This window comes from Dendropsophus ebraccatus, chromosome 15, assembly GCF_027789765.1.
Source record: "Dendropsophus ebraccatus isolate aDenEbr1 chromosome 15, aDenEbr1.pat, whole genome shotgun sequence".
In the NCBI taxonomy this organism is placed as follows: Eukaryota; Metazoa; Chordata; class Amphibia; order Anura; family Hylidae; genus Dendropsophus; species Dendropsophus ebraccatus.
Genome location: NC_091468.1, coordinates 68,878,562 through 68,904,160, shown reverse-complemented (window position 1 = coordinate 68,904,160; position 25,599 = coordinate 68,878,562). Strand labels below are relative to the sequence as shown.

General features: G+C 44.1%; 1 protein-coding gene across 2 annotated transcripts in view; it reads right to left on the bottom strand.

Annotated features, from left to right (window-relative positions):
- The window catches only part of AHCTF1 (AT-hook containing transcription factor 1), a 43,135-nt gene that overhangs the window by 3,035 nt on the left and 14,501 nt on the right, over positions 1 to 25,599 (bottom strand). For both annotated transcript variants that reach the window (XM_069955245.1, XM_069955246.1), the window contains exons 17-33: positions 25,462 to 25,555; positions 24,370 to 24,493; positions 23,735 to 23,791; positions 16,993 to 17,139; positions 16,543 to 16,730; positions 15,510 to 15,654; positions 14,470 to 14,601; positions 12,639 to 12,780; positions 11,814 to 11,961; positions 10,769 to 10,870; positions 10,259 to 10,463; positions 9,290 to 9,490; positions 7,800 to 8,178; positions 6,433 to 6,520; positions 4,002 to 4,081; positions 3,358 to 3,530; positions 814 to 2,395 (exon numbers count right to left, since the gene is read on the bottom strand). In XM_069955245.1, coding sequence (XP_069811346.1) covers positions 814 to 2,395; positions 3,358 to 3,530; positions 4,002 to 4,081; positions 6,433 to 6,520; positions 7,800 to 8,178; positions 9,290 to 9,490; positions 10,259 to 10,463; positions 10,769 to 10,870; positions 11,814 to 11,961; positions 12,639 to 12,780; positions 14,470 to 14,601; positions 15,510 to 15,654; positions 16,543 to 16,730; positions 16,993 to 17,139; positions 23,735 to 23,791; positions 24,370 to 24,493; positions 25,462 to 25,555 — 3,987 coding nt within the window. The remainder of the gene's footprint in view (positions 1 to 813; positions 2,396 to 3,357; positions 3,531 to 4,001; positions 4,082 to 6,432; positions 6,521 to 7,799; positions 8,179 to 9,289; positions 9,491 to 10,258; positions 10,464 to 10,768; positions 10,871 to 11,813; positions 11,962 to 12,638; positions 12,781 to 14,469; positions 14,602 to 15,509; positions 15,655 to 16,542; positions 16,731 to 16,992; positions 17,140 to 23,734; positions 23,792 to 24,369; positions 24,494 to 25,461; positions 25,556 to 25,599) is intronic.

Below are 25,599 nucleotides of genomic sequence, written 5' to 3'. Positions count from 1 at the left end.
ATCGATTAACGATCGAATGAGAAATCGTTGATCGTTTAATAAGACCTGGACCTATTTTTATCGTTGCTCATTCGCATTGAATAAGAGGTCGTTCACAGTAGTGACGAACGCAATAGCGACAACAAGTCGACTGCAAGAACGATCATAAGTAACGATTATCGTACCATGTAAATGGGCGAACGATTCTAGGTCTTTCACAATAGCAGTTGTTTGGATTGTTTATCGTTAACGATTATGTGAACGATAATTGTCCCGTGGAATAGGGACCTAACATAGCTTGGCTAAAAAAAAAAAACAAAACAAAAAAAACACACTATGCTAGGGATCACATCTGTACCAGTCATTTTTCAGCAAAAACAAAATCACGCAACAAATCTCATTAACTAGCAAATAAAAATAAAAAAAAATAAATAAAAAAAATGAAAAAGTAGCACAATTTTGTAAGCTGTGAGCAACAACTCAGTATGAGCCAAAGTAATAACACAAACTCAATGATGCCTGTGCCCTAAGTGTGTAGCCATATGGACCGTAATATGAGTGGACTGTGACTTCTCCCAGTTTAAGTAAATACTTGTATTCCATAGGAAAAATTCAGAAACCTCTTTTCTTGTAGCTTTGCGATGTGCCTCTTATTTATTACTAGAAATCTAGTAACAGGAACATCAGGTATAAGAAAAGATGCTCATAACGTTATTTTCTGGAGAATACGAGAATTTACTAACACACAAAAGGTCAAGATAGGCCACGGTTCTCTTTAAACAACCGGCTTAAAAATGTCAATACTGCAGGTAAGAGATGGTTCGAGGTACAAACCTTTAGCGTTCTTCCTACGCCTTGGTGTAGGGGTAGAGAACACAAATTGCAGAGTGGTATCAGGCTTTGAAACATTGTTCGATCTAGTCCTTAAACGGGTCGTTTTCTGCTGCTCCTCTGCAGGATCAGTGGAATCCTCAATCTCTGCCTTACGGACAGACTTTTTCGCCGTTTTTCTAGAAGTGTCTGCAATAGCCTCTTGTGCTGGGACGTTATCTTCATCCGCATTTTTCTGGTCAATCTGATTTTGTGATCTCAGTCTAGACCATCTTAGGGACACTCTTTTAGGAGAAAGTGGTGGGCTGGTATCAGATCTGGTAGAGGCCTGAGGGGCACCAAGCTCAAAGTGTTTGACCAACTCATTTACGGCAAGTTTTCTTCTTCGGCCTCTCGTAGGTGTGGTTAGAAGTGGTTCTGTTTCAGCAGGCTCGGCGCTTGGTTCATTTTCGCTCTCTTGCGCCACTTTAGAAGATCTAGTAACTCTGGTTGGTGTTGTGGGCAGATCAGTCTTTTGAGCTACTGCATCTCCCACATTTATGGGGTCATCCAGTGCAGCAGCTTTTCCTCTACGGGTTCTACCAGGGGAAGAGGGCATCTTTGTTACGGTTTCTTCTCTAATGGCTTCGGTCTCGGTGGATTGAGGTTCTTCGGCAGCTGCACTTTTCGTCCTTCTGGAAATTCTTGTTATCGTAATAGATTGTTCTTCTTGTAAGGTTGTTAAAGCTGTACCCACATTTTCCAAACTCTCTTTGGGTTTTCTACCCCTTCTTTTTGGAGTCAAGGGAAGCTGAAGCTCAGAATCGCTTGCGCTATCTGGAACCTTCGTGGATTTCCTTATACTTCGACGAGGCGTCGAAGGTTTTATTAACGTAGACTTGACTCTACTTGGAGAGGTCTGCAATTCATCCTCATCAAGCTTCTGCTCCTCTGACTTTTCAGGTGGAGTTATTATCTTTACCACTGTATTAGTGGTAAGATCTTCAGTGTTTGTTTGCTTAACTTTTTTTACAGGTGACCTAGTATTAGTGTGAATATTGCCGAGTCTCATCACAGACTCACTTACATAAACTGAATCACTTTGAACTTCCGCTGTAAAATCCTTACTTCTGGTTTCTTTCAGCGCATCAAGCAAGTTTTCTGCCATGGCTACTTTGATAGGCTCAGGCATATAAGGCAGTGCTTCAGCAATCTTAGTCTCTTTCTCCGGGCTGCCAAGGGTCAGGGCACTCCCAGGACTTTCCTCAGTACTAACGCCATCTACTGAACTGACATGGTCATCATCAAGAGCACTTGAATTCTTTGGCGGTTCTTTTAAAGTTTCACTGACAGGGGGCTCTTCTTTCAACGCTTCGACCTCTGCGCCTCCTTCATCTCCTTCAAGAATCAATGAAAAATTGTTTGGAACTATAAAATGTTCCTCTTCATCTGTTCTAGCGACCCCAGAATCTTTATCATCGGCAGATTCATAATTGTTGCAATATTCACGATCAACATTCTCCTCATCCAACTCTTCGAAGGATCCCATCTGTGGATATGTGACTTCTGGCTCAGGATCTTCAGTATTTAATTTGTCATTCATATCCTATAAAAAATTGGGAGGAAAAACAAACACAAAATTAAACCTCCAGTACAGTGTAGAACAGGTACTAACAGCTATAAGCATTAAAGGGGTAGTTCACCAAAAAAAACTTTTCTTTCAAATCAAATGGTGTCAGAAAGTGCCAGAGATTTGTAATTTATTTCTATTAAAATATTTCAAATCTTCCAGTACTTATCAGCTACTGTATGTCCTACAGGAAGTGGTATTCTTTCCAGTCTGGACAGCAGGAGAGGTTTTGTATGGGGATTTGCTCCTGCTCTGGACAGTTCCTGACATAGACAGAGGTGGCAGCAGAGAGCACTGTGTCAGCCTGGAGAGAATACACTTCCTGCAGGACATACAGCAGGTGAGAAGTACTGACATACTTCAGATTTAATAGAAGTAAATTCCAAATGTCTGGCACCAGTTGATTTGAAAGAAAAAAATTTGGTGGACTACCTCCTTAACAAGTGTTCTGATTTATTTATCACTTGCTGACTACAGGAGATGCCCCTGATGTCATATGGTTCTCAACATATATGGACCTCCTGCTCAACCTCTGTTACATGAATAGCAAGATATATGCTGTATCAGTGCTACAGAGTATAATGACACATACTGCTGCAGCAGAGAGAGAATAAGAGGAGGAGGATGCTACATGGATGTCTCCTTGTCCTCTGCAAAGAATACCACACATTTGATTTTTTTTTTAAACTGAATTAGCAATTTTCATTTAAATATTAAATAAAAATAGTCACAGCCCCCCTCAGACTGAACTGAATTTTATTAATCGCCCAGCCCTATTGTCCCACACAGTTTTCCCCCAGTTTTGTAACCCATTATATGATAAAAAAAATTTAATAGAAAATGTAAATTAAACAAAAAAAATCTAAATGAATATGGTTCTAAAAGAGTTAAAGCTCAAGGTTTAGAAATATGGTAGTAATAACCAATACACAAGTCACCTGAATTTCCACAAAGTGAGAGAGAGGGACTGAATCCGCAGGAACTTCCTCAACAATCAATACATTCTGCTCCATAACCAGCAGGTCGGCTTCGGTGTCCAGTCTCTTCTCTTGATCGAGTTGTTCAGAATGTGCGCTCTCAATGTCCTCACTATCATGAATACTGATTACAGCTGGAAATGGAGAAAATATATAATGCAATCAAAAAACATTGGAAACTGGTAAGAACCTGTTACTGACAAAAGCAAAAACATCAATTTTGCAGAAGAGCTCACAAAAATGTAATCTTTGATGGCAATTTTCTAATTTAACAATTTCTATACTTCTGTGCAGGATAATTGGTTAACACCTTTATAACAGTCAGAGCCATCTGCAGCTGCAACTATGACGTCTCACTTCTACAGGTATATAAATTCATATTTATCAAAGGGACATAGGAACGTAGGCCTATATATTTAAGATGGTGTTAGAAACGTGGCCGCTCCCTTCAATCAGACAAGCACTTTGTTCTTAAAAATCTAATGTGTGTATGTATGTGTGTGTGTATATATATATATATATATATATATATATATATATATATATATATATATATATATATATATATATATATATCTATCTATATCTATCAAATTAGGACTTACACACTGAGGCCCTGGAGGATGAATCAGACTGCTGCTCAATCTCAGTCGGCAATGGGTTGTCTTCCACTGGATCTGAAACACTATGTAAAAGAGGTCATGTAAGTAAAATAACCATTAAAGGGGTTGTGCCATGCAGCAGAGTTGGTAAACTCATATACCATATACACTCACCGGCCACTTTATTAGGTACACCTGTCCAACTGCACGTTACCACTTAATTTCTAATCAGCCAATCACATGGCGGCAACTCAGTGCATTTAGGCATGTAGACTTGGTCAAGACAATCTCCTGCAGTTCAAACCGAGCATCAGTATGGGGAAGAAAGGTGATTTGAGGCCTTTGAATGTGGCATGGTTGTTGGTGCCAGAAGGGCTGGTCTGAGTATTTCAGAAACTGCTGATCTACTGGGATTTTCACGCACAACCATCTCTAGGGTTTACAGAGAATGGTCCGAAAAAGAAAAAACATCCAGTGAGCGGCAGTTCTGTGGGCGGAAATGCCTTGTTGATGCCAGAGGTCAGAGGAGAATGGGCAGACTGGTTCCAGCTGATAGAAAGGCAACAGTGACTCAAATAGCCAACCGTTACAACCAAGGTAGGCAGAAGAGCATCTCTGAACGCACAGTACGGCAAACTCTGAGGCAGATGGGCTACAGCAGCAGAAGACCACACCGGGGGCCACTCCGCTCAGCTAAGAACAGGAAACTGAGGCTACAATTTGCACAAGCTCATCGAAATTGGACAGTAGAAGATTGGAAAAACGTTGCCTGGTCTGATGAGTCTCGATTTCTGCTGCGACATTCGGATGGTAGGGTCAGAATTCGGCGTCAACAACATGAAAGCATGGATCCATCCTGCCTTGTATCAACGGTTCAGGTTGGTGGTGGTGGTGTCATGGTGTGGGGAATATTTTCTTGGCACTCTTTGGGCCCCTTGGTACCAATTGAGCATCGTTGCAACGCCACAGCCTACCTGAGTATTGTTGCTGACCATGTCCATCCCTTCATGACCACAATGGACCTAACATCTGATGGCTACTTTCAGCAGGATAATGCGCCATGTCATAAAGCTAGAATCATCTCAGACTGGTTTCTTGAACATGACAATGAGTTCACTGTACTCCAATGGCCTCCACAGTCACCAGATCTCAATCCAATAGAGCATCTTTGGGCTGTGGTGGAAAGGGAGATTGGCATCATGGATGTGCAGCCGACAAATCTGCGGCAACTGTGTGATGCCATCATGTCAATATGGACCAAAATCTCTGAGGAAGCTTCCAGCACCCTGTTGTATCTAGGCCACCAAGAATTGAGGCAGTTCTGAAGGCAAAAGGGGGTCCAACCCGTTACTAGCATGGTGTACCTAATAAAGTGACCGGTGAGTGTACATATAGAGGAGTACAAATGTGTTGTTTTTGGTAACTTACATCCCTGTACTGCTTTTCTTTGCTATGGAAGAACCCCTCCTTGCTGCTGCCATACAACAGTGCACACACTTTCCCACAATTCCCACAAGTGGAGAGCAGCTGCCAGTACTTCCTTCCTGGAGGTTGAAGTTGAACTGACCGCGCCGGGCCCATCTTAGTGGGTCATTACCAAGTGCAGCAGGTTATCAAAACAAAGCAGGCCCATGGGGGATTAGCGTGTCTGTATCTGTCATTTCAGACATGCTTGTACATTTTAAATATTTTTTAATTTAAAATAATGTATCAGTTTAGACTTTGTTGTCTTAGGCTGTATTCCCACGATCCGTGTTCCCCGTGGAGCACGGACGAGGAATGCCTGTAACTGAGTCTCCCCCACCTGGACAGCATCTGTAATTAGATGTAATGAATCAGCGGCACGCAGATGCTGCACGTGCGGGGGAGACTCCGTTACAGGCATTCCCGGTCCGTGTTCCGTGAGGAACACAGAACATGGGAACCCAGGCTAAGGGTATGTGCACACTACAGAATCACAACAGAAAACCCATTGCAGATTCCGCAGCTCGCAGGCTCTGGCGCGCATTTCCGTCTGTGTCACAGACTCCATTCTATGCACAGGGGGATTCCGCCTTCCGTCCAAAGAATGAACCAGTTTATTCTTTGGACGGATGGCAGAATCCGCCCATGCATAGAATGGAGTCTATAAACTGGGCAAGCTCCTCTCCCGAGAGCACAAGCCAACCCTCAACCTCGTTGCCTTGTTACTTTTTTGACTATGGATGCAGAGTTAGAATGTAGCTGTGCATCAATGTGAGGAACATAGAAGCCACGCAGCACTGTTATGTACAGGGTATGTACATACACATAATGCTGTGGGCACAGGATGATGGGAGCTACACCTTAAGTATTACAGTCAATATCAAATTGATGAAAGGGGGGGGATTCAGTATGATAGGTTAAGCAGGAAGCGCTTGTATTAGGTATGGTGGCATAGTAGATATTATATTACCTTTCAACTGGTGGATCAGGCTCTGGAACTGGTGTTAACGTCTGTGGTATTTCTGGTTCAAGCACAACAAGACCTTCCATAGGAACATCTAATGATAGAAAGGAAAAAAGTCAATGTGAAACATGAACAAATCAATGATCGTAACATGAACCTGGCTCCAACACTAGCGGACCTGAAAATGTTCAGAACAGCTGAACTGCCACCCACATGGGGGCTCATTTTGCAGGACTGCCCCAAGGGCTCCGGACCCAGGAGAGGTTTCAATTAACTAGAGGTTATGCTCCAAACCAATCTACTCGGCACCAGTACATCGGCTCACCACAACGTGTCCCCTTACAGCCACAAGGGCACGGACCAGCTGTGGGTGCAGGGTTTTAATGAGAAGCATGATGTCCTGCACAGCGGGCCATTAGGTACACTAATATCAAAACTATCTACTACAAAACTATCTACTTTATTTCACAGAAAATTAAACCATGTGATACACCGAGTAGTGCTGGGGCTGTAATACCCCCTGGTTCCCCCTTCTATCCCTCTCTCTGCTTAGGGCTCAACTTCTAGTTGACCATCAAGCAGGGACAGGAATGGGAGAAGGGGAAATGAGGCATTCCAGTCTTTAGCACTTCAGGGGCCTAGGAAAGCTCCGACACTTTGCACCGGAGAATAAAAGTATTTTTTGTTTTTGTTTTATGGAAGCACAGGGACCATGCGTCTCCTTGACTTAACAGCTTTATAACAGTGACAGCAGTTTGGAATCAGTTTCAGCTGACCCGCTTTAAAAAGGGGTACCCCGTCAAAAATTTTTCTTTCAGATCAGCTGGTTTCAGAAAAGTTTTAAAGACTTGTAATTTACTTCTATTTAAAAATCTCAAAGTCTTCCAATACTTATGCTGTATGTCCTGCAGGAAGTGGTGTATTCTCTCCAGTCTGACACAGTGCTCTCTGCTGCCACCTCTGTCCATGTCAGGAACTGTCAAGACCAGTAGCAAATCCCCATAGAAAACCTCTGCTGCCCTGGACAGTTCCTGACATGGACAGAGGTGGCAGCAGAGGTTTTCTATGGGAATTTGCTACTGGTCTTGACAGTTCCTGACATGGACAGAGGTGGCAGCAGAAAGCACTGTGTACGAATGGAGAGAATACACCATTTCCTGCAGGACATGCAACAGCTGATAAGTACTGGAAGACTGGAGATTTTTAAATGAAGTAAATTACAAATCTATATAAAACTTCCTGAAACCAGTTGATCTGAAAGAAAAAGATTTGCGCCCCTTTAGTTTACTCTTCTCCATAACATGCAGACTACACAACTGACCAAACAAGATCACAAAGGAAACATATAAAAACACATGATGGGTGCAACAAACCTTCTTGGGTCTCCAGAATTTCCGCTGTTGGTTGTACATCTTCGGCGACGATCACAGGGTCTGTTTCAGTCTGTACATGGCCACTAATGGAAGCGTGAATTTTAGTAGTAACAACTTCATCCTCTAAGTCCTCAGGCGTTGGCGCATCATGATACTCCAGTGTAGTCTGGTCAGATCTCGCAGACACGTTGCTTGCGTCTTTGCAGACTTCAAATTTGCTCGGACTTTCATCTAGAATTCCAGAAGAGGATTCGTCCATTTCTTCATGGTCTGTGGCAGCATCATTGTGCGTCAGCATGGCCACTCTCTCTGCCCACATAGTCTCCTGACCGGATATTAGAACAGGTGAAACTGTGGCCTCTTCTGGCTCATTTATGATCTATCAGGAAAAGAGAGCTGAGAATTAGGAAAGATATCAGAGAACGTCCAGAGACGGGCTCTTTATGGTGTGGTCTCTTCCCTCCGCTTACATTACAAGCTGCTGACACTGATAGGACTTATTCACACATCGCGTATTGTACAGATGCTACGGACCGGGAAGCCCTGTAGTGAAGTCTTTCCAAGCCTGGCATCATGTATCAATATCATGCCGGGAGGTAGGGAAAATCTTAGCAGCACTGTATTGAAGCAGCCGCGCAGGCCGGGAAAGTCTACTACAGGGCTTCCCCTACCGTAGAAAACAGGACGTGGAAATAAGCCTTTACACAGCTGCTAGGTCCAGGAGAAACATAACACCATTTTATATACCCCATGTTCAGAGCAGGAGACGTTTTCTATGGGGATTTGCTACTAATCTGGACAGTTCTTGACATAAACAGAGTTGGCAGCAGAGAGCACTGTGTCACACTGGAAATAAAGCACTTTCAGCAGGACATACAGCAGCTGATAAGTACTGGAAGACTGGAGATTTTGCAGTTGATAATGATTTTATTGGCCAACCAATAGATATGGCTGGTCTATTTACATGGGGTGATTACTGTGAATGAGCAGCATGTGTAGTCGGCATGTATAAAAGGGCCTTAATGGGGTAGGGGAGCACGCCCTGCCTTCCCTCCCCCCTGCCGGCCTCTGTAGCCAGGAAACCGGAAGCCTGAGGCTTACGGTTTCCATGGCTACCATCGGGCTCTGCGATCACTTCATAGAGCCCCAATGGACACCGGACAGAGAATTCTTCCTCTGTAGAGGGAGAATTCTCTGTTGGGAGCCCTATAGATGTTGCGGTCGTGCTGACCACAGTATCTATAGGGTTAACTCTCGGCATCGGAGCGCGGAAGTGATGCTGAGAGTTGCGGCGGCTCCCCGGCTATCCCCCGCCGCGGATGACACAGACGCAGCTTCTGTGCCTGTGTTATCCTCTATCGTAACTTAATGTCACTGCAGCATCAGGCATAGGCTGCAGCGTCGTTAATTTACAGTGCAGCGGCAGGAGGGGGTTAACATAACTATGTATTTTCCCTGTGACGACCAATTTTAGATTCGGGCACACTTACCCCTTTTGTATATTTTTTACTAATCTGCTCCATGAAAGAGATTTTTGTTTCCTTGGGTCGTAAAGGAGGAGTGATTGATCTTCCAGGAGAAACTGATGGAGAGGCCAGAGGAGTAGTACGCGCGCTGGACCTCAGAATAGACTGAGGAGTGCGAGCCATGAATCCTGAAGAGGCCGTGCTCGCAACTAAGGCTTTTGCCTTCTGGATGGGAAATACAAAAAAAAAAAAAGAAGAAAAGAAAAGAAGAAAACGCTATTGTAATTACAGAACAGAAGTAGTAAAGCACAATACTTATGACAGAACACTGTACACCTCCATAATATAGAGCAGCTCTGCAGCACAAACTGCTGCTCAGCTCAAGTAAAACATTCATGTTCCATTAAAGGCAACGTGTCATCGGAAAATGACTTCTTGTTTTTATCGTTAACATGTTAAGATTGTTGGTGACATCGTTTTTTAATTTTCCATTTTTCCATCTATATTATTTAATAATCCTGATATCCTGCAGTTCTCATTCTCACCACTGGGGCTAAAACTAAGCTGAGACTTCCTGTTGTGTCTGTGGTGATAAGAGGAGGCTGCTGTAAAGTGATCTGTACAGCATTGCAGAGTCATGTAACACCAGTAGATAGAGGAGACAATAGCAGCTCCCTGTGGAATGACCTCTTCACAGGTCACAGAGCGCACTCAGTGATGTCTCACATTCATCTCAAGGGGATAGAGTCTGTCTATTGTCTATGTCCATGAGTCTTGCTGTAAAGCATGTCACTAAATGCTGTTCACAATAGTCCAGGCAAGATGGCCGCCCACATAATGTACAAAAAGTGAAATTAAAATAAATCAGAAAAAAGAAACAGATTAGAATTAAAAGAACAAGTTTTAGAATCTGATCAGTAAAAGAAAATTTAGGTGACACATTGCCAATACAAAAGGACTATAATGTAAGGAACAATTTGGTGAGCCCCTTACCTTTACCACAAGAGGCGTTTCCAACAAGTTAAACTCGGATGCTTTGGATAGGTTTCTTAACTGTGTGGATTTGAGCAGACTTGATTGTACAGGACTTGACGTCATCAATACAGAAGGTTTGGTTGGAGTTTTGTAATTGACATTTGCAAAATCTGGGCTGAATGAGGGCTCTGTCAGGATAGGGTGGACAAGAGAGCCCAACAACCTGCAACGGGCACAAATAACTGGGGTTAACGAAATGCACATGGTATTAGAAATAAAGGCAATAAAAAGTTAATCCACTAAGGACATCAGCCATGTGGACATATCACAAGTGGAACCCTGCCCTGTGTATGCACAAACCAAATCCCTGGCTGTGATGAGAATTTAGACAACTGGGTAAGAAATGAAAACTGAAAAAAAAAACAAAAAAAAACACATGTTTGGCCATAGCAACCAATCACCGCTCAGGGTCATTAGAAAGTGGTTGCTATGGGCAACCACTATTTTATTTTGTTTAACTTGACTAACCTGGAGTCTCTCTTGGATTTGGATATCGGTGTACCAACAAAAGCATCCGGCATCTCCAATTCAGTTGCTTGAGAAATAGGAACCGGGCTTTCATCTGCTAAACTTCAGGGATAGGAAAAAAAAGCCAAGTTATAAAAAAAACAAAACTAGTGCTTTACAACTTTAGAGTAAATAGAAAGCTAAACATTCAAAGAAAATGCTGATAAAACACATTTTAAGAATTCAGAACTACTCCTGAATAACATGGACAATAAGTAGTCCTCTCCATTATATGCATGAGCTCATAGTCCTGGATATTCATGAGAAGTAGAAAACTCCGCCCACTAGCTGCTAATTGGCAATTATCTATCCATGCTGTGTATAGATAGTTAATGGTCAATCAGCAGCTTGAGGGCGGGGGGAAGGGTGTGGCAAGAGTCCTATGGTCCGGCATATTAGGAGAACGGCTGAACAGAATGATGGAAGTAATACACCGATCTGTTCAGCATTTCTGTCACTAGTTTATACTGCCCTCATTTAAGGCGGAATAAATCTTGTGACAGATTCTCTTTATTGTTCATTCACCTGCAGTTCTCCTGACCTCACCATGCACATGAATGCCCGACATTGCGGAGCATTCAGACTCCCTCTATGGACAGGGGAGAAGTAAGCTGCCGCCACAGAGCCCTAGTCCTAGCTCATCTGACCCTTTTCTCCTCCAACATCTGTCGCTGGAGAGTCAGTAGGCTGTCAGAAAACTTAGACAGTTGACTGAACCTGCTATAGGTGGTGGGCTTATCCGACATTAGTCTAAGGATTATGGGCTCCTTTAGTATGTATTAGGAAATTGCTTTCTCTGTGACACATCAAAAAGATAAGTTTACCCAAACATGGCACAGCTTAGATAGCTTAGATAGCCCTGTACCATAAAATGTAAAAATAATAAATAAATATATATTATATATATATATATATATATATATATATATATATATATATATATATATATATATATATATATATATATATATATATATACATACACATACACATACAAAATTCTTACCTTTTGTAAGGGGAGAATTCTCTATTTTCACTAGCAACAGAGACTTCTTTTATTTTCATCAGCACATTGCGGATAAAGTTGGCTTCGGTGATGACACTACCTGTGGGAGCCTGCTTGGTAACAGTAGATAGCGGCTTGGGTCTGGCAACTACAGAAAAGATAATAAAATTGTTTCTCAGGGTAAAATACTCTGGGGATATAAAAAAGCATTTGACCACTGGCAGAGACCCCCTGCACATGGCAGCATCTAACTCCCTGGCTCGGCCCTCACTCTGACTGATAGGCTCCATTAGAAGTCATGGGGGTCTGTCTCTTACAATGAGGTGATAGAAGAGTGAAGTGAGCTCCTGGGGGCTTCATCCTGCTGTATCCATTAGAGGGGACGGGTCCAAATGACAAAATGTCTCTAAGACATGACGGAAGTAAATTGACGGTAATGTGTAATGGTGCCTTTCATTCTACCATAACATGTATGATGGAACCCCAAAAATATTATTCATGAAAATATAAATTTGTGAAATTTGAATTAAAAAAATGCAATATTGTTGGGGGGTTTTGGGGGGTTCCTGTGTCTACGTAATGCACTATATGGTAAAAGCGTCACGATACCATTATTTTATAGGTCAGTCTGAACACAACCATATGCAGGTTACACAGATTGTAGACAGCTGTTCTGGGGGATTTGCTCTTATACCAGTACAGATAAAGGGGCCGGTTTGCTACAGATCCTTCCTCTAAATACAAGAAAGTACTTTCACAATGACATTTCTCTGCACAGATACACACAGAACATTCATATTCATATTATTTTCCAAGTATAAATACCTTTCTTCCAAATAATCGATGGGTACGGTCTTGCCCTATCATTTGCCAGAGTTTGCTGCACACTCGGCAATATTTTGCCATACTGATCAAGTATAGATTTTCTGGCCACTGCTCTTTCCCGCTGACGTCTGTCAAAATCGTTCTGCACATATTAAATAATAAAAGTTAAACTTGTAAAGCTTTTTTTCTATCCAATACCGTATTAAAGTGGTTGTCTACCAAAAGGTTTCTTTTAAATTAACTGGTGCCAGAGATTTGTAATTTACTTCTATTAAAAAATATTAAGTCTTCCAGTACTTATCAGCTGCTTTATGTCCTGCAGGAAGTGGTGTATTCTCTCTAGTCTGGAGAGCAGGAGAGGTTTTCTATGGGGATTTGCTACTGATCTGGACAGTTCCTGACATGGACAGGGGTGGCAGCAGAGAGCACTGTGTCACACAGGAGAGAATACACCACCTCCTGCAGGACATACAGAAGCTGATAAGTACTGGAAAACTTCAGATTTGTTTTAAGTAGAAGTAAATTACAAATATCTGGCACTTGCTGGGACCGGTTTGGTGAACTACCTCTTTAGTACATACAGGATAGTATTGTCTTGTATTACATTAAACATAATTACACATTGCAGCACTACATATACAGTACGGTTTAATTAAAATGTGTCAAATATGCACTGGCACATGTTCCTATTTTACTAAAACATAAGGAATGGTTTGCTACTCTAAAGATGTTTACCTTTTGATTGTTTTTCCCCAATTTCCCCCCAGTCTGTCCTGGTGAGACAGTGAGATCTATGCGCAAAGGAAATCTAACTATGTAAAAATATAGCAAGGGAGATACTGATTCTGAGAACACAGACCTGTGCCTGCCTTGTACTAACACCAAGGCTGAATTCACATGTTTAGTGTTTTTCCAGGTCCGTGCATATAGTCTGCAAGCTACATCCATGATCCGTGCAAAACTGTCAGTGTTTACATCTGTTCTGCATCCATGTCTTTCATGGACTGCTTAAAATTGTAGTGTACTAGTTTAAATCCATGTTTTTCACAGATTAAGAATGTCTCATCTATGAAAAACACACATCTCATTGATTTCTATGGGGGAATCCGTGCCATGCTTCCACATCGAGTTATGACATGTTATTTTTTTCACAGAACAGATTAGGGATCTGTGAAAACACTGAACATTGTGCACACAAACAAATTTATAGCTCTTTGACTTGTATGGGGCTATACTGGACAACTTCAAAGAACGTGTGAATGCAGCCTAAGGGTCCTTACACAGCCCAATAGGGGTCAAAGCAAGGACACAAACAAGTGCTGCTCAGTGCTCATTTGCAGTGTCTTTGCACGGCACATGAAACCCAGGCCAGGCTGCACAAACAAATCCGTGCTATCAGTATCCACATTACACATGCAGTGCATATTTACCTGCGCTACATTGTGATCTGGCACTGTCGGCTCCCGTCCTGACGCTGCTGTAACTACAGGCTACCGCCCTGCCTCCTGCAGAATGACTGACAACCAAAAGGAGGCAGGATAGCAGCCAGAAGACACAACGGCGGCCACAGGATGGGAGCCGACAGTGACTGATCACACAGCAGCGCTGATGGTAAGTATACACTGCTTGTGTGATCTGGAAAAGGACAGCACAGATATATGCATATTCGTGCTGTCCGTTCCCTTTTGCCATCGTTTGCACAGCTCCTGTTTACACAGGACGATGTGCAACCAATAATGATAAATTTAGAAGACTGATCAGTCAAAGTAAGCGAAAGTAACTATCTACTAAGTATTTACTATCATTATTGTCAGCCAAAGAAAAGTCTCACCATGTGATAGTTCTTCAGTGACTGGTTGAGCTGTAGTGCCGGGATGTAATTCGCCCTCTGTAAATGATGCACTAACAGGAGCTCTTGATTTTGGACACCTCCATTTGTGTGCAAAAACGTATGCAAGTAGTCCTGCAATAAGAAGCAATGAATCATTAAAAATGCAAAACGCAAACATTCAGGTCCCATCCCAAAACATTGGCGATTGATTAGACTGTGCGCCAATAATATAGCATAACCTGCACCCAAAAGCTAGCTTATATGTCTTCAACCACATTTTTGATGATGTTAAAGGGGTACTCCAGAAAAAAATCTTTCAAATCAACTGTTGTCAGAAAGTTATATAGACTTGTAATTTAATTCTATAAAAAAAAAAATAATCTCCAGTTTTCCAGTACTTATCAGCTGCTGTATGTCCTGCAGGAAGTGGTGTATTTTCTCCAGTCTGACACAGTGCTCTCTGCTGCCACCTCTGTTCATGTCAGGAACTGTCCAGGGCAGGAGAGGTTTTCTATGGGAATTTGCTACTGCTCTGGACACTTCCTACCAAGAGGAGACTACTCATTTAAACTCAGACAAGAACAGTCCAAAAATGTACCAGATTTTTCAATGTATATATTTAATTCATCTGCCCCAATGTTCACGTATCAACTGGTTCTTACACCAGCAATTCTCTTTTCTTCTAGAGACTTATTTAAAGGGAATCTACCAGGTACTGAGCTGCAGATGAGGCACTTCAGCTTCCAAGAAAAAAAATGCAATTTTATAGTTTTGCAAATGGCCATCAGCAAAGACAAAGGCGTCATGTGATTTATCTCCCTGTGTCTGCAGCTCTGGACCTGGTACGGACCTGACAGATTACCATTAAAGTAGTGCATTTATAATCAGCACAGGAAAAATTTTCATGGTAAACGATGTTCTTCTAAATGAAGAAAAGTTTAATTAGTCAAACGTGTCAGGACCTTTACTTTATCTCTACACTGAGAAATTCGGCCATTTTATACTAAAAAAAAAAACAAAAAACAAAAACAAAAACTTACTTGCTCAGAATCGGTGAAGGTGAGCTTCAGCAGGTCCTCCATAAGCCCCATTTCTTGACAGGTTTCGAACATGTGCTTCAATAGCTCTTCTACATTCAGTCGGCTAGAGTGAAGCTTCTGTAGATTCCAGGCCTCAAAAATGTGCCTAAAAAATGGATAAGTCTTAATATAATATAAAGTGCATAAGATAACCAACACCCACAGCTGTGCCCCTTTTCATCATTTAAACAGGCGATAGCCACGCGGCCTATGAAGACCATCAAACATGAATATGATTTCCTAAAGGGAATCTTAGCAGCCGGACAGGACCCGAGGTGCTGACAGCGTAGTGTAGATGGCCCCTTGTGAGCACAGTACCTGTGCAGTAGATTCTAATCAACAGTCAAGGAGGAGGAATGGTTTGGCGTTTGTTCCGCACTTTGACACTCCTCATCACTACTTCCTCCTCACTTTTTTTAATGAATATTTACAGATGGCTGGCCTCCTGCTCCATGCTGTCATTCTCACGGTGCACAGAAGCTCCGTTGCTCGCAAGAGCTGCACACACCAACTTACTAGTTGATCTGGTCATCTGATCACTCCTGACATCGCAGTGGTGCATGTGCAATGAGTGTCCGATTGGCTTCAGTTTGGCCTACGGCACATACGCAATTGGTGGTGTCAGGAGCGCTCGGCCCAAGAGATCAGCAGCACAGTGATGACAACGGTATGGAGCAGGAGGCTGGCCAGCAGTAAATATGCATCAAGAAGAGGGAGGAGGAAGTAGTGGTGAGGCGCGCCAAAGTGCTGCACAAACGCCAAGCTACTATTCCACTTTGACTCTTGATTATAGTTGATTGTATAGAATCTACTGCATGGACACATTTAGTACAGGTACTGTGCCCACAAGAGGCCGGCCACCTCCATTACACTGTCAGCACCTCTGGTTTGGGTGCTGACAAGTTCTCTTTTAATACGTACAAAGACCACTATAAAAAGGCCCAAAAAACATCCAAAAGAACAAATCTCATATAATAGAGGCAATAAACCTTACCTGTTGGCTAAAAATACAGTCATATGAAGTTTGACCTCTTTGCTGTTTGATATGGGAGGCTTAATGACCTGAATATAGCGCAGGGCCTGACGATGTTCCCCTTGGCACATTAAGGTCTCTATGATTAGATTGTGCTGCCATGTCATTACCCTGCTTGCAGCTGGATGGAGAATGCAGTCCACAGAATTCTGGGAAGGGAAATAGTATTATAATTAAAATGACCAAAGATATGTGGAGAAAGGGTTACGGATTCTTAGGGCTGAGCTATTAAATCGAATTAACTTGATTAAGTCACCCTTGAGAGTCCTCTCGTTTTTTTTTTTTAAATCAAACTTTATTTTCAATAAAAATGCTGTATGTGTTACGGAAAGAAAGATTGGGGATAAGTACATGAGGGATTAAGCAAAAAGAAAAATTGAGATTCAAAAAGAGGATTATCCGATAATATACCTGATAATCATTGTGATCCAGAAGCCAAAAGCCTTGAATAAGCTTTATTAAACCACAAGGGACTGAAAAAGCTGTAGGGAAGGATTCTATGGAAGAATCTGGCTTATCCGGGAAGGAGTACATCACATCCAATAAGAAATATACTGTCTGGTATACAAGTGGTTAAGGCTGGTCAAGATACATTGCTTGATGAATAATCATACTTTGCACAGAAAGGGCTGGTTGGTTTAACTTTCCCTAAAGTGAGCGATCCCATGAACTTGTCCACTGCTGCTGATGGGGAGACAATTCTAGTTCATTTGGCCACTCAAACAAAAAGAGGATTTTTTACTCACCGTAAAATCTTTCTCGTAGTCTTCATTGGGGGACACAGATACCATGGGGTATAGGCTGCTGCCACTAGGAGGCGCTGCCACTAAGAAAGAAACAAAGGAAGTGACTCCTCCTGAGCAGGATATACCTGCCCACAGGCACTGAGGTAAACCAGTTTGTGCCAGAGCAGTAGGAGAAGTCAGGAACAGGTAAAGTAGGAATAACACCAAAAACTGAGAAAACTACCATACCGATGAAAAACCCAAAAGAAAAATGGGTGGGTGCTGTGTCCCCCAATGAAGACTACGAGAAAGATTTTACGGTGAGTAAAAAATCCTCTTTTCTCGTGCGTCTTATTGGGGGACACAGATACCATGGGACGTCCAAAAGCAGTCCATGGGGTGGGAAAGATAACCGCTAGACAAGAGCGCTTGGCGAGAAGCCACAAAATAGCACCAACACAACCATCAAATAGGAATAGATCAAGGGTTGATGCTGAATGCGTCAGAGAAAACCCCGACAGGTCCGCGGCAAAGGAAAGCGGGTCTAGTCCCTGGAGCAACGTGCTGCACTGCAGAGTGGGTTGTGGCCTTCCTAGAAGCCAGCAACATGATGTAACATTGAGTCCAACAGAACTAGTAGGCTAGATGTGGGGAAAAAAGCAGACGCCCAGCCAAGTAGGCGACCACAGGCGGCAGGGACTTACTCTGAGGTAGAACAGAAAAAAGGCAAATACAACCATGACGGGAGAGACTGGAAAGTGTTTCGTGGCACCTAGAGGCCTAAGGCGTCAAATAAAGGAGAAAGGACTGAGAGTCTCTCATAGAAGGTGCTACATGAGATGCAGGAGAAGCTGCGTCCCTGACTATGGAGCAGGGAAGAATGGCCAGGCTGGAAGCTCCATAGGCCTAGGAGTACAGTCTTCACTGTGAAGAGAAAGCCATGGCCTATGACATGAGTTACCCCATCTGAGAAACACATACATGTTAATAAGAATAAAGCTTTCCAAGCATAATGCAGTCCAGGGAAAGAAGGAGAGGGAGAAAAGAAAACCGTGATCTGAATCTTGAGCAAGTTGTCCTGAAAAGAGTACAGTAGTACCAGGTACCCCGCAGTGTCCGACAGAAAAGATGAGCAGAGGAAGCCGGTAGGCCGGGGAAAAAACAACTCCATGGGCTGTTAAAGCCTCAGAAAGGAGGTCGATCATATAAAACACTCCGCTCCAAGGAAGCCTAGAGGTACTCGAGAGCATGGAGTCAAAGAAGAAAACCGTCGAGGGAGGTCGAGGTAAGGCTTATAGGCACGGGAGTTGTCACAGGACAATGGGAACAACAGTTAATACATAGACTAGAGTCCATATGTAGACTAGATCTAGAAACCAACGCCTCAAAGGGTGAGCAGAGACGTTGCTTGAGAAAGGAACCTTATGCGGGATCCAATGGCCACATTGAAGAGATTAGCGGATCAACCAGCTCAACCGGATCCCTAGGCAATTGGAAAGGCGAGAGCCAGATGCATTCTGGTGGACAGAGCAACAGGAAAACAAGGGGACTTTAATGGTTAATGAGAAAAGATGATCGAGAATTGGCAACTTGCCGAACAAATGAAGCCTGGCCAGAATGCAATAGGTTCGGAGACGATAGAGCCTTAGGTAGGGCCAGACATGGGCCAGTGAACAACCCTGTTTGCAAGTAGAGGAAATCTTTAAGGGAGAAGTTCTCGAGGACTCCACATGGGAGACAAGATAAGGGAGGGGGACCGGGAGTCCCATCTGGAGAGCATGGCAGGTCAACAAGAAGACCAAGGACAAGCAAGTCAAGCAGGAGTGCTCATAGAGGCCAATGAGGGCTGAAAACCCACACCTGCCTGTCGGAAGAAGCAATCTCGGAATAACAGTCCTCTGGAGGACTGTAGGATACCTATTATACTAAATATTCCATCCTCACGGAGGAGAGAAGGACTGCTTGAAGATTTCCTGACTGAGTAGTAAAAAACCAAACCTAGGATAGGGGGGTCATGCACAACAGTGTGCTACTCCAGAGCGTAAGAATAACTGTGTATGCGGGAGCACTGCAAAACCCTGAACTGAGAACAACAATGCTTCATAGTCCATATGGCCAAAAAAGGACACTTGGAGAAGCTAGACCACAAAGGGACCATACACCTAGGCTTAGGACGGTAGAGAAACAGTACAGGCAGTAAACAGGAATCCTTACCCTGTGAGACTGCAGCTGCCTAAGAGAGAGAAGACTAAATACTAGCCATGTTGGCCATAGGCAGATGCAGAAGGAGAAGTCCTAAAGCAGCACTGTGAGTCATGTAGGCAGTCGATGTCCTACATACACCAGGGGTAGAAGAAACCCTTACTGTTTTACCTGAGGAACCGAGAGGCCTCACTTCACCCAGATCAAAGAGAAGAGGCAATGTGGCTGGTGCTGACCAAGGACAGCTTCCTGAAGTAGAGCACCATGAGACAATAAGAACAAACCTCGCTGAGGGCCATCTGCAGTATAGCAGAGGGCACGGTCTAAGCAATACAATACTACTACTGTTACCAAGCCATACTACTGGGTAACAGCCAGTGAAACAAATGCCAAAACATGGTAGTTATGCCCAGATGAAGGACAGAAGAACCACCCTGACAGTACCAGGATGAAATAGTGACTGTACCTATATGCTGCCGGCCACTCAGAGGACCAGAGTATGACAGTACAACAGTCCGGGGGCAGGTAAAGCAGGGGGTTCTGTACCTTGTGTAGTGGGACACGTAGCAGGATGCTCGGGCTTTAGAAAGGATACGGCCCGAGAGGAAGACACCAAGGTTTCACTGCCCGAGAGCAGGTAATGAGACTTGCTAGTGGAAACATACAGAAGACGAAATGGTGTGGTAACAAGTTACAGTATGATGATCCCCTGAAGTGACAGGCACCGATCATGGGAGTCCTACGAGGATGAAAGGTAATATACAGGGTAACACGAGCAGAGTAGCTGCAAGCAGTAAGTAACCAAGGACCAGCATTCAAGAGATACAAATCCCTGGACTGGAAGCAGGTAATGTGCCTGGTCAGACCTGTAAACTAGACAAGCAAACAGAAGCCTACAGGGTGTGCTCTGGGAGCAGGGAAGAGAAGAGGACTGAGTCCCAATGTAAACGAGAACTGGACACGAGAAATGCCAAGCATCACCACTATAATGCACTATAATGAGTGGACCTGAAGGTGGTGTATTACATCGTGTAACAGAATACCACAACCTGTGCACACCAAACTACAGGTAATGTAGTTGGAGCCATACCATGCAACAGAGGGCAGAGCTCTGAATAACCTTGTACCACCACCTGGGAGGGGATAACGTGTCCAGTTCTATGTCTCTGACATCATGTAGTAAAGGAATCTATGTCATGAAGATGAGAGGCAGGTCTGAAGCACCGCCCGCTAAGGGGTGATGTGAATGACAGGACATGTGTCGTGCTTGTGACATCCTGTAGCAGAGGGGGTAGCTCTGAGTAACACAGGAACAATGATTGGCAATGGGTGATGTGTCTGGTCCCATAATCTGTATGACCAACCATGTAGCAGAGGGTTCTCCTGGTTGGGAAACCGTGTAGCAGAGGGTTCTGCTCAGAGCACAGATACACCGCCTGGAAACAGGTAACGTGTCTGGTTCCGTGTACTTACCGTGACACCGTGCAGCAGAGGGTTCTGCTCAGAGCCCAGATACACCGCCTGGAAACAGGTAACATGTCTGGTTCCGTGTACTTACCGTGACACCGTGCAGCAGAGGGTTCTGCTCAGAGCCCAGATACACCGCCTGGAAACAGGTAACGTGTCTGGTTCCGTGTACTTACCGTGACACCGTGTAGCAGAGGGTTCTGCTCAGAGCCCAGATACACCGCCTGGAAACAGATAACGTGTCTGGATCCGTGTCCTGCTCGTGACACCATGTAGCAGAGGCTTCTGCTCAGAGCACAGATACACCACCTGGATAGTGGGTAACGTGTCTGGTTCCATGTACTTCTTGTGACACCGTGTAGCAGAGGGTTCTGCTCAGAGCACAGTAAGCTCCGTCTAGTAGTGAGTAACGTGTCTGGTGCAGTGTCCTACTTGTGACACCATGTAGCAGAAGGATCTCACTGAGGACACAGAAACACCGTATGGTGATGGGGAATGTGTCTGTGCGTATGTGGTTGGAGGGGAACCAGAATGTGTATATAAGTATTAATGTAATCTTAAATATATAAAATCTGACACAGAGGGGTCAACCAGCACCAAAAATGCCTGATCTGCAGACCAAGGGTTGCTGGAACATTATATGGAACATTGGCCATAAGAAAACATGATGCAAGCCATTCTTGTAATGGTGTAATAACCACTTCCACCAGTAGGTGGCAGGAGAAGCTGCTGGGAATAGAACAGTGTGTGTGGTAGCTCTCCCGGGAGAGAACACGAACACACACACAGACACACGGCAGGATGCTGCAGTCCGCAGCACCCGAAAAGGGGCGGGGCAACTCGGGAGGGGGCGGGGCATCACAGTGAAGGCTCCACAGAGTTAAAAGATAACAAAAATGGTGATGCTGCGGCCCTTACGGCATCCGAAAGGGGGCGGGGCCTAACGGGAGGGGGCGGGGCCTAACGGGGTGCAGAATCAGCCACATAAGATACAGGGCTGGATGCTGTGGCCCACGCGGCACCCGAAAGGGTGCGGAGCCTAACGGGAGGGGCGGGGCATCCACAGTGCAGTAGTGCAGGCTCAGCAACCTAAGAAAAATGGCGGGGTGCTGCGGCCAACAGGGGGCGGGGCCTAACGGAGGAGGCGGAGCATCCTCTAGAGCAGGTACTCCAGACATAGCCACAATAGGGAAAAAAGGCGGGAAACTACAGCCTGCACAGCACTGACAGGAGTGGGAGACCCCTCACTGTACACCCCATGGCACCCAGAGAGGCACCAGTACAAAATAAAATGGAGGAGGGGGCTGGCCTGTTACTGACTGAGGGGAGAGCCACAGAGGTACAGTGACCCTGAGGGAGTGGAGCATGGGGAGATGGAGAAATCCCTGTGTGAGGAAAGCATGGCCCGGGGGTGGTCTATAAGAATACAATGGTGGCCTGGGAGGGAGGGCAGGGGGAATATACTCACCAGGTAGGAGCCCATACTCACCATTGCTGTCTTCAGCCGGTGGGTGCCTCACCTTACGCGCCAAGCTCTGGGGGGCGAGGCGGGAAGGGGCTGTGCGGATACAGAGTCCGCAGAAAGGCGACCAGACAGTCAGACTGATTTGGTGCCATGGTGTCACGTTGCCGGCCGGTGGCAACCGAGGGTAGACAGTCCATCTATATTTATGGTCTGTTCCCTGGTCGCATAGTGAGGGGATCAGGGTGGGTCTAGATTACCCACCGTGCCCAAGAATCCATAAGACCTAGAAGGAAAAAGAAAATCTAACTAACTAAACATAAAGGAAGAAACTGGTCTGGAGAACCCAGACCTGTGTCTGCCTCCTACTGACACTAAGCTAAACTGGTTTACCTCAGTGCCTGTGGGCGGGTATATCCTGCTAAGGAGGAGTCACTTCCTTTGTTTCTTTCTTAGTGTCAGCGCCTCCTAGTGGCAGCAGCCTATACCCCATGGTATCTGTGTCCCCCAATAAGACGCACGAGAAAGACCAATGCTAGAGCTCTTCCTGACACCCTGGGCACTTTATAAAAATAAATAAAAATTATTCCAGAATACCCCTTTTAAAGGGAAAGCGGTGTTAGCGCAGGAACATAATGTACACTTACCCGTCCCCGTAGTGCCATGTCACAAGCTCCCTGACCGCCACTGGGCTTGAGTTTCTCAGAGTTTCCAGTGTCGATACGTTTTTATGCCTTTTTGCACCATGTTGGACCAATTATGTCACTAATGTGAAAACTGACCACTTAAAAATTGGGCAGCTAAGTGCAAAGTAGTTGCACCAAACACTGTAGGAAACCCCTTAGTAAACATGACTGGACATATGGGGGGGGGGAATCAAAGATGTGCCCACTTTTCAGGATTCTCAGCTGCTTTGCTGTTCGAGGCAAGAATCCTACATAAAAGACAATAAATCTGTTGGGGAAAATCAGAACACGCTAAAAAAAGCGAAACCTACAAAAAGTAGCGCCTTTCTATTTAGCAAGTCTGGTGCACTGAGTGGCTAAAAGGAAAGAATGTGGCCGTTGCTTCACGTTGTACAGTACACGGTGACAGGATTTGTGAAGGCTACGATGCCTCTTCCAGACCGAGCTTGTTTTTAACCTTAATTCACTGCAGGTTATAATGGACATCTCTAATAAAATCCCTTTGGTATTCGTCAGCTCTAGTTCTTCTAACCATGAATACGAATTCTATTCTTGAACATAAACTCAGGGTTTAACCATTTCATAGAATCCTGCACATGTGGAAAGGATACGATTGCATGCTTGTTTATTTCATCTGCATCCTCTAAAAGATATAAGTCCAGAAGGGCCTGCAACAAAGAAGAGGTCAAACTCTGTTACTAACAGACTAACAGGTAGGGTGGGGAATAAAGATTAAAGGGGTTATCCAGCGCTACAAAAACATGGCCACTTTTCCCCCTCTCGTCTCCAGTTTGGTTGCAGGTTTTGAAACTCAGTTCCATTGAAGTAAAAGGAGCTTAATTGCAAGCCGCACCTGAACTGGAGACAACAGTAGGGGAAAAAAGTGGCCATGTTTTTGTAGCGCTGGATAACCCCTTTAACATACACCCAACTAAAAGACGTTTAAAGAACTGGTTCCCTGAGGCCAACAGAGTCATAGCTGCGGTGGCTGAAAAGAGGTGGGGGAGGGAGGAGGCGTGCATGCTGCAGCTCAGCATCACTTCTGTGGCTCTTCAGCTTCCAAGGAAAAATGCAATTTTATAGCTCTGCAAATGGCCACCAGCAAAGACAAAGACGCCACATGTCTTCTCTCCCCAGCACCTATCTGCCTGTGTTTGCAGCTCCGGACCTGGTACCAACCTGACAACTTCCCTTCAATTGTAAATTTAAGTTGAAAAAAGGAACACTAGAAAATACAAGATCTTACGTGTAATGTAGCAGGTGGATATTTTCCTGTGCCACCTTCATCCCTATTCCATAAATGTTCAACTCTGTCTCCAAGTTGGCAAATCATGTTATCAATCATCAAGGAGGAAGCGTTCCATTTACCTCTGCAATATAGGGAACAAAACAGGATCACTCTACAGCCTTAAAGGGGATTTGCAGGATTAACACGGCTTTAAAAAAATCTAAAGAAAGACAGAGCCACCCCTGTCCTCAGGTTGTGTGTGAGATTACAATTCACCTCCATTCAATTCAATGGAATGGAGCTGCAATACTGCACCCAAACTGATGACAAGGGTGGCACTGTTTCTGAAAGAAAGCAGCCATGTTTCTCTGAAGTTGGATAACCCCTTTAACATACCAAATATGTTCTAATGGCACTGCCAGTAAAAAGGTAAATGTACATTGAACATATTGAAAGTGTACTACGGTATACAATGACTAGCAAAAATCCTAGTCAAAACCTTTTTTTTTTTTCTTAAATGAAAATCAATGGAAAGACAAATGCACGCAGATGCACCAGTTTATCCATTTTTTCCATAAAACATGAAAAAAAAAAAAAAAAAAAAAACGCAGCTCAGAAAGCTATTTTAATGCCCAATTCAAAGTTACAGCAATTTAAAAACTAACAAACAAAACAAAAAAAACCCCACAGATTAGTTCCCCTTTAATGCAGTCCACAAGACTGTAAATGGTTTGTACGCAAGCAAGACAAAGTATAGGCTAACCATACTCTGAGCTCTGAAACCTGCATACAAAGCCTGACAGGTAAATCTTAGGGTATGTTCATACTAAGGAATCCACAGCTAACCCCTGCGCGTCTCCGCCCATACCACAGACTCCATTCTATGCATGGGCGGATTCCACCAACCATCCAAAGAATGAATCGGTTCATTCTTTGGACTGATGGCAGAATCTGCACATGCATAGAATGGAGTCTATGGCACGGGTGGAGACGCATGACGGAATCTGCCGGGAACTTCTCCGCGTGAACATTCCCTTAAAGTGTGACAACTGAGGTTAGCAAAGAGCTGGCATCCATATAGCAGAACATACAGAAAAACATTATTACTACCTAGACAAATGTTCCAACTTTTTCCGCCGCTCAGCATAGTAGTGCTGCATTAGTTGGTAATTGTAGTACGGCCTGGTCAACTGCATGGCTTCATCTGATAGAATAAAGAAAGCACAAATTCAGAATACAAGCACAGAT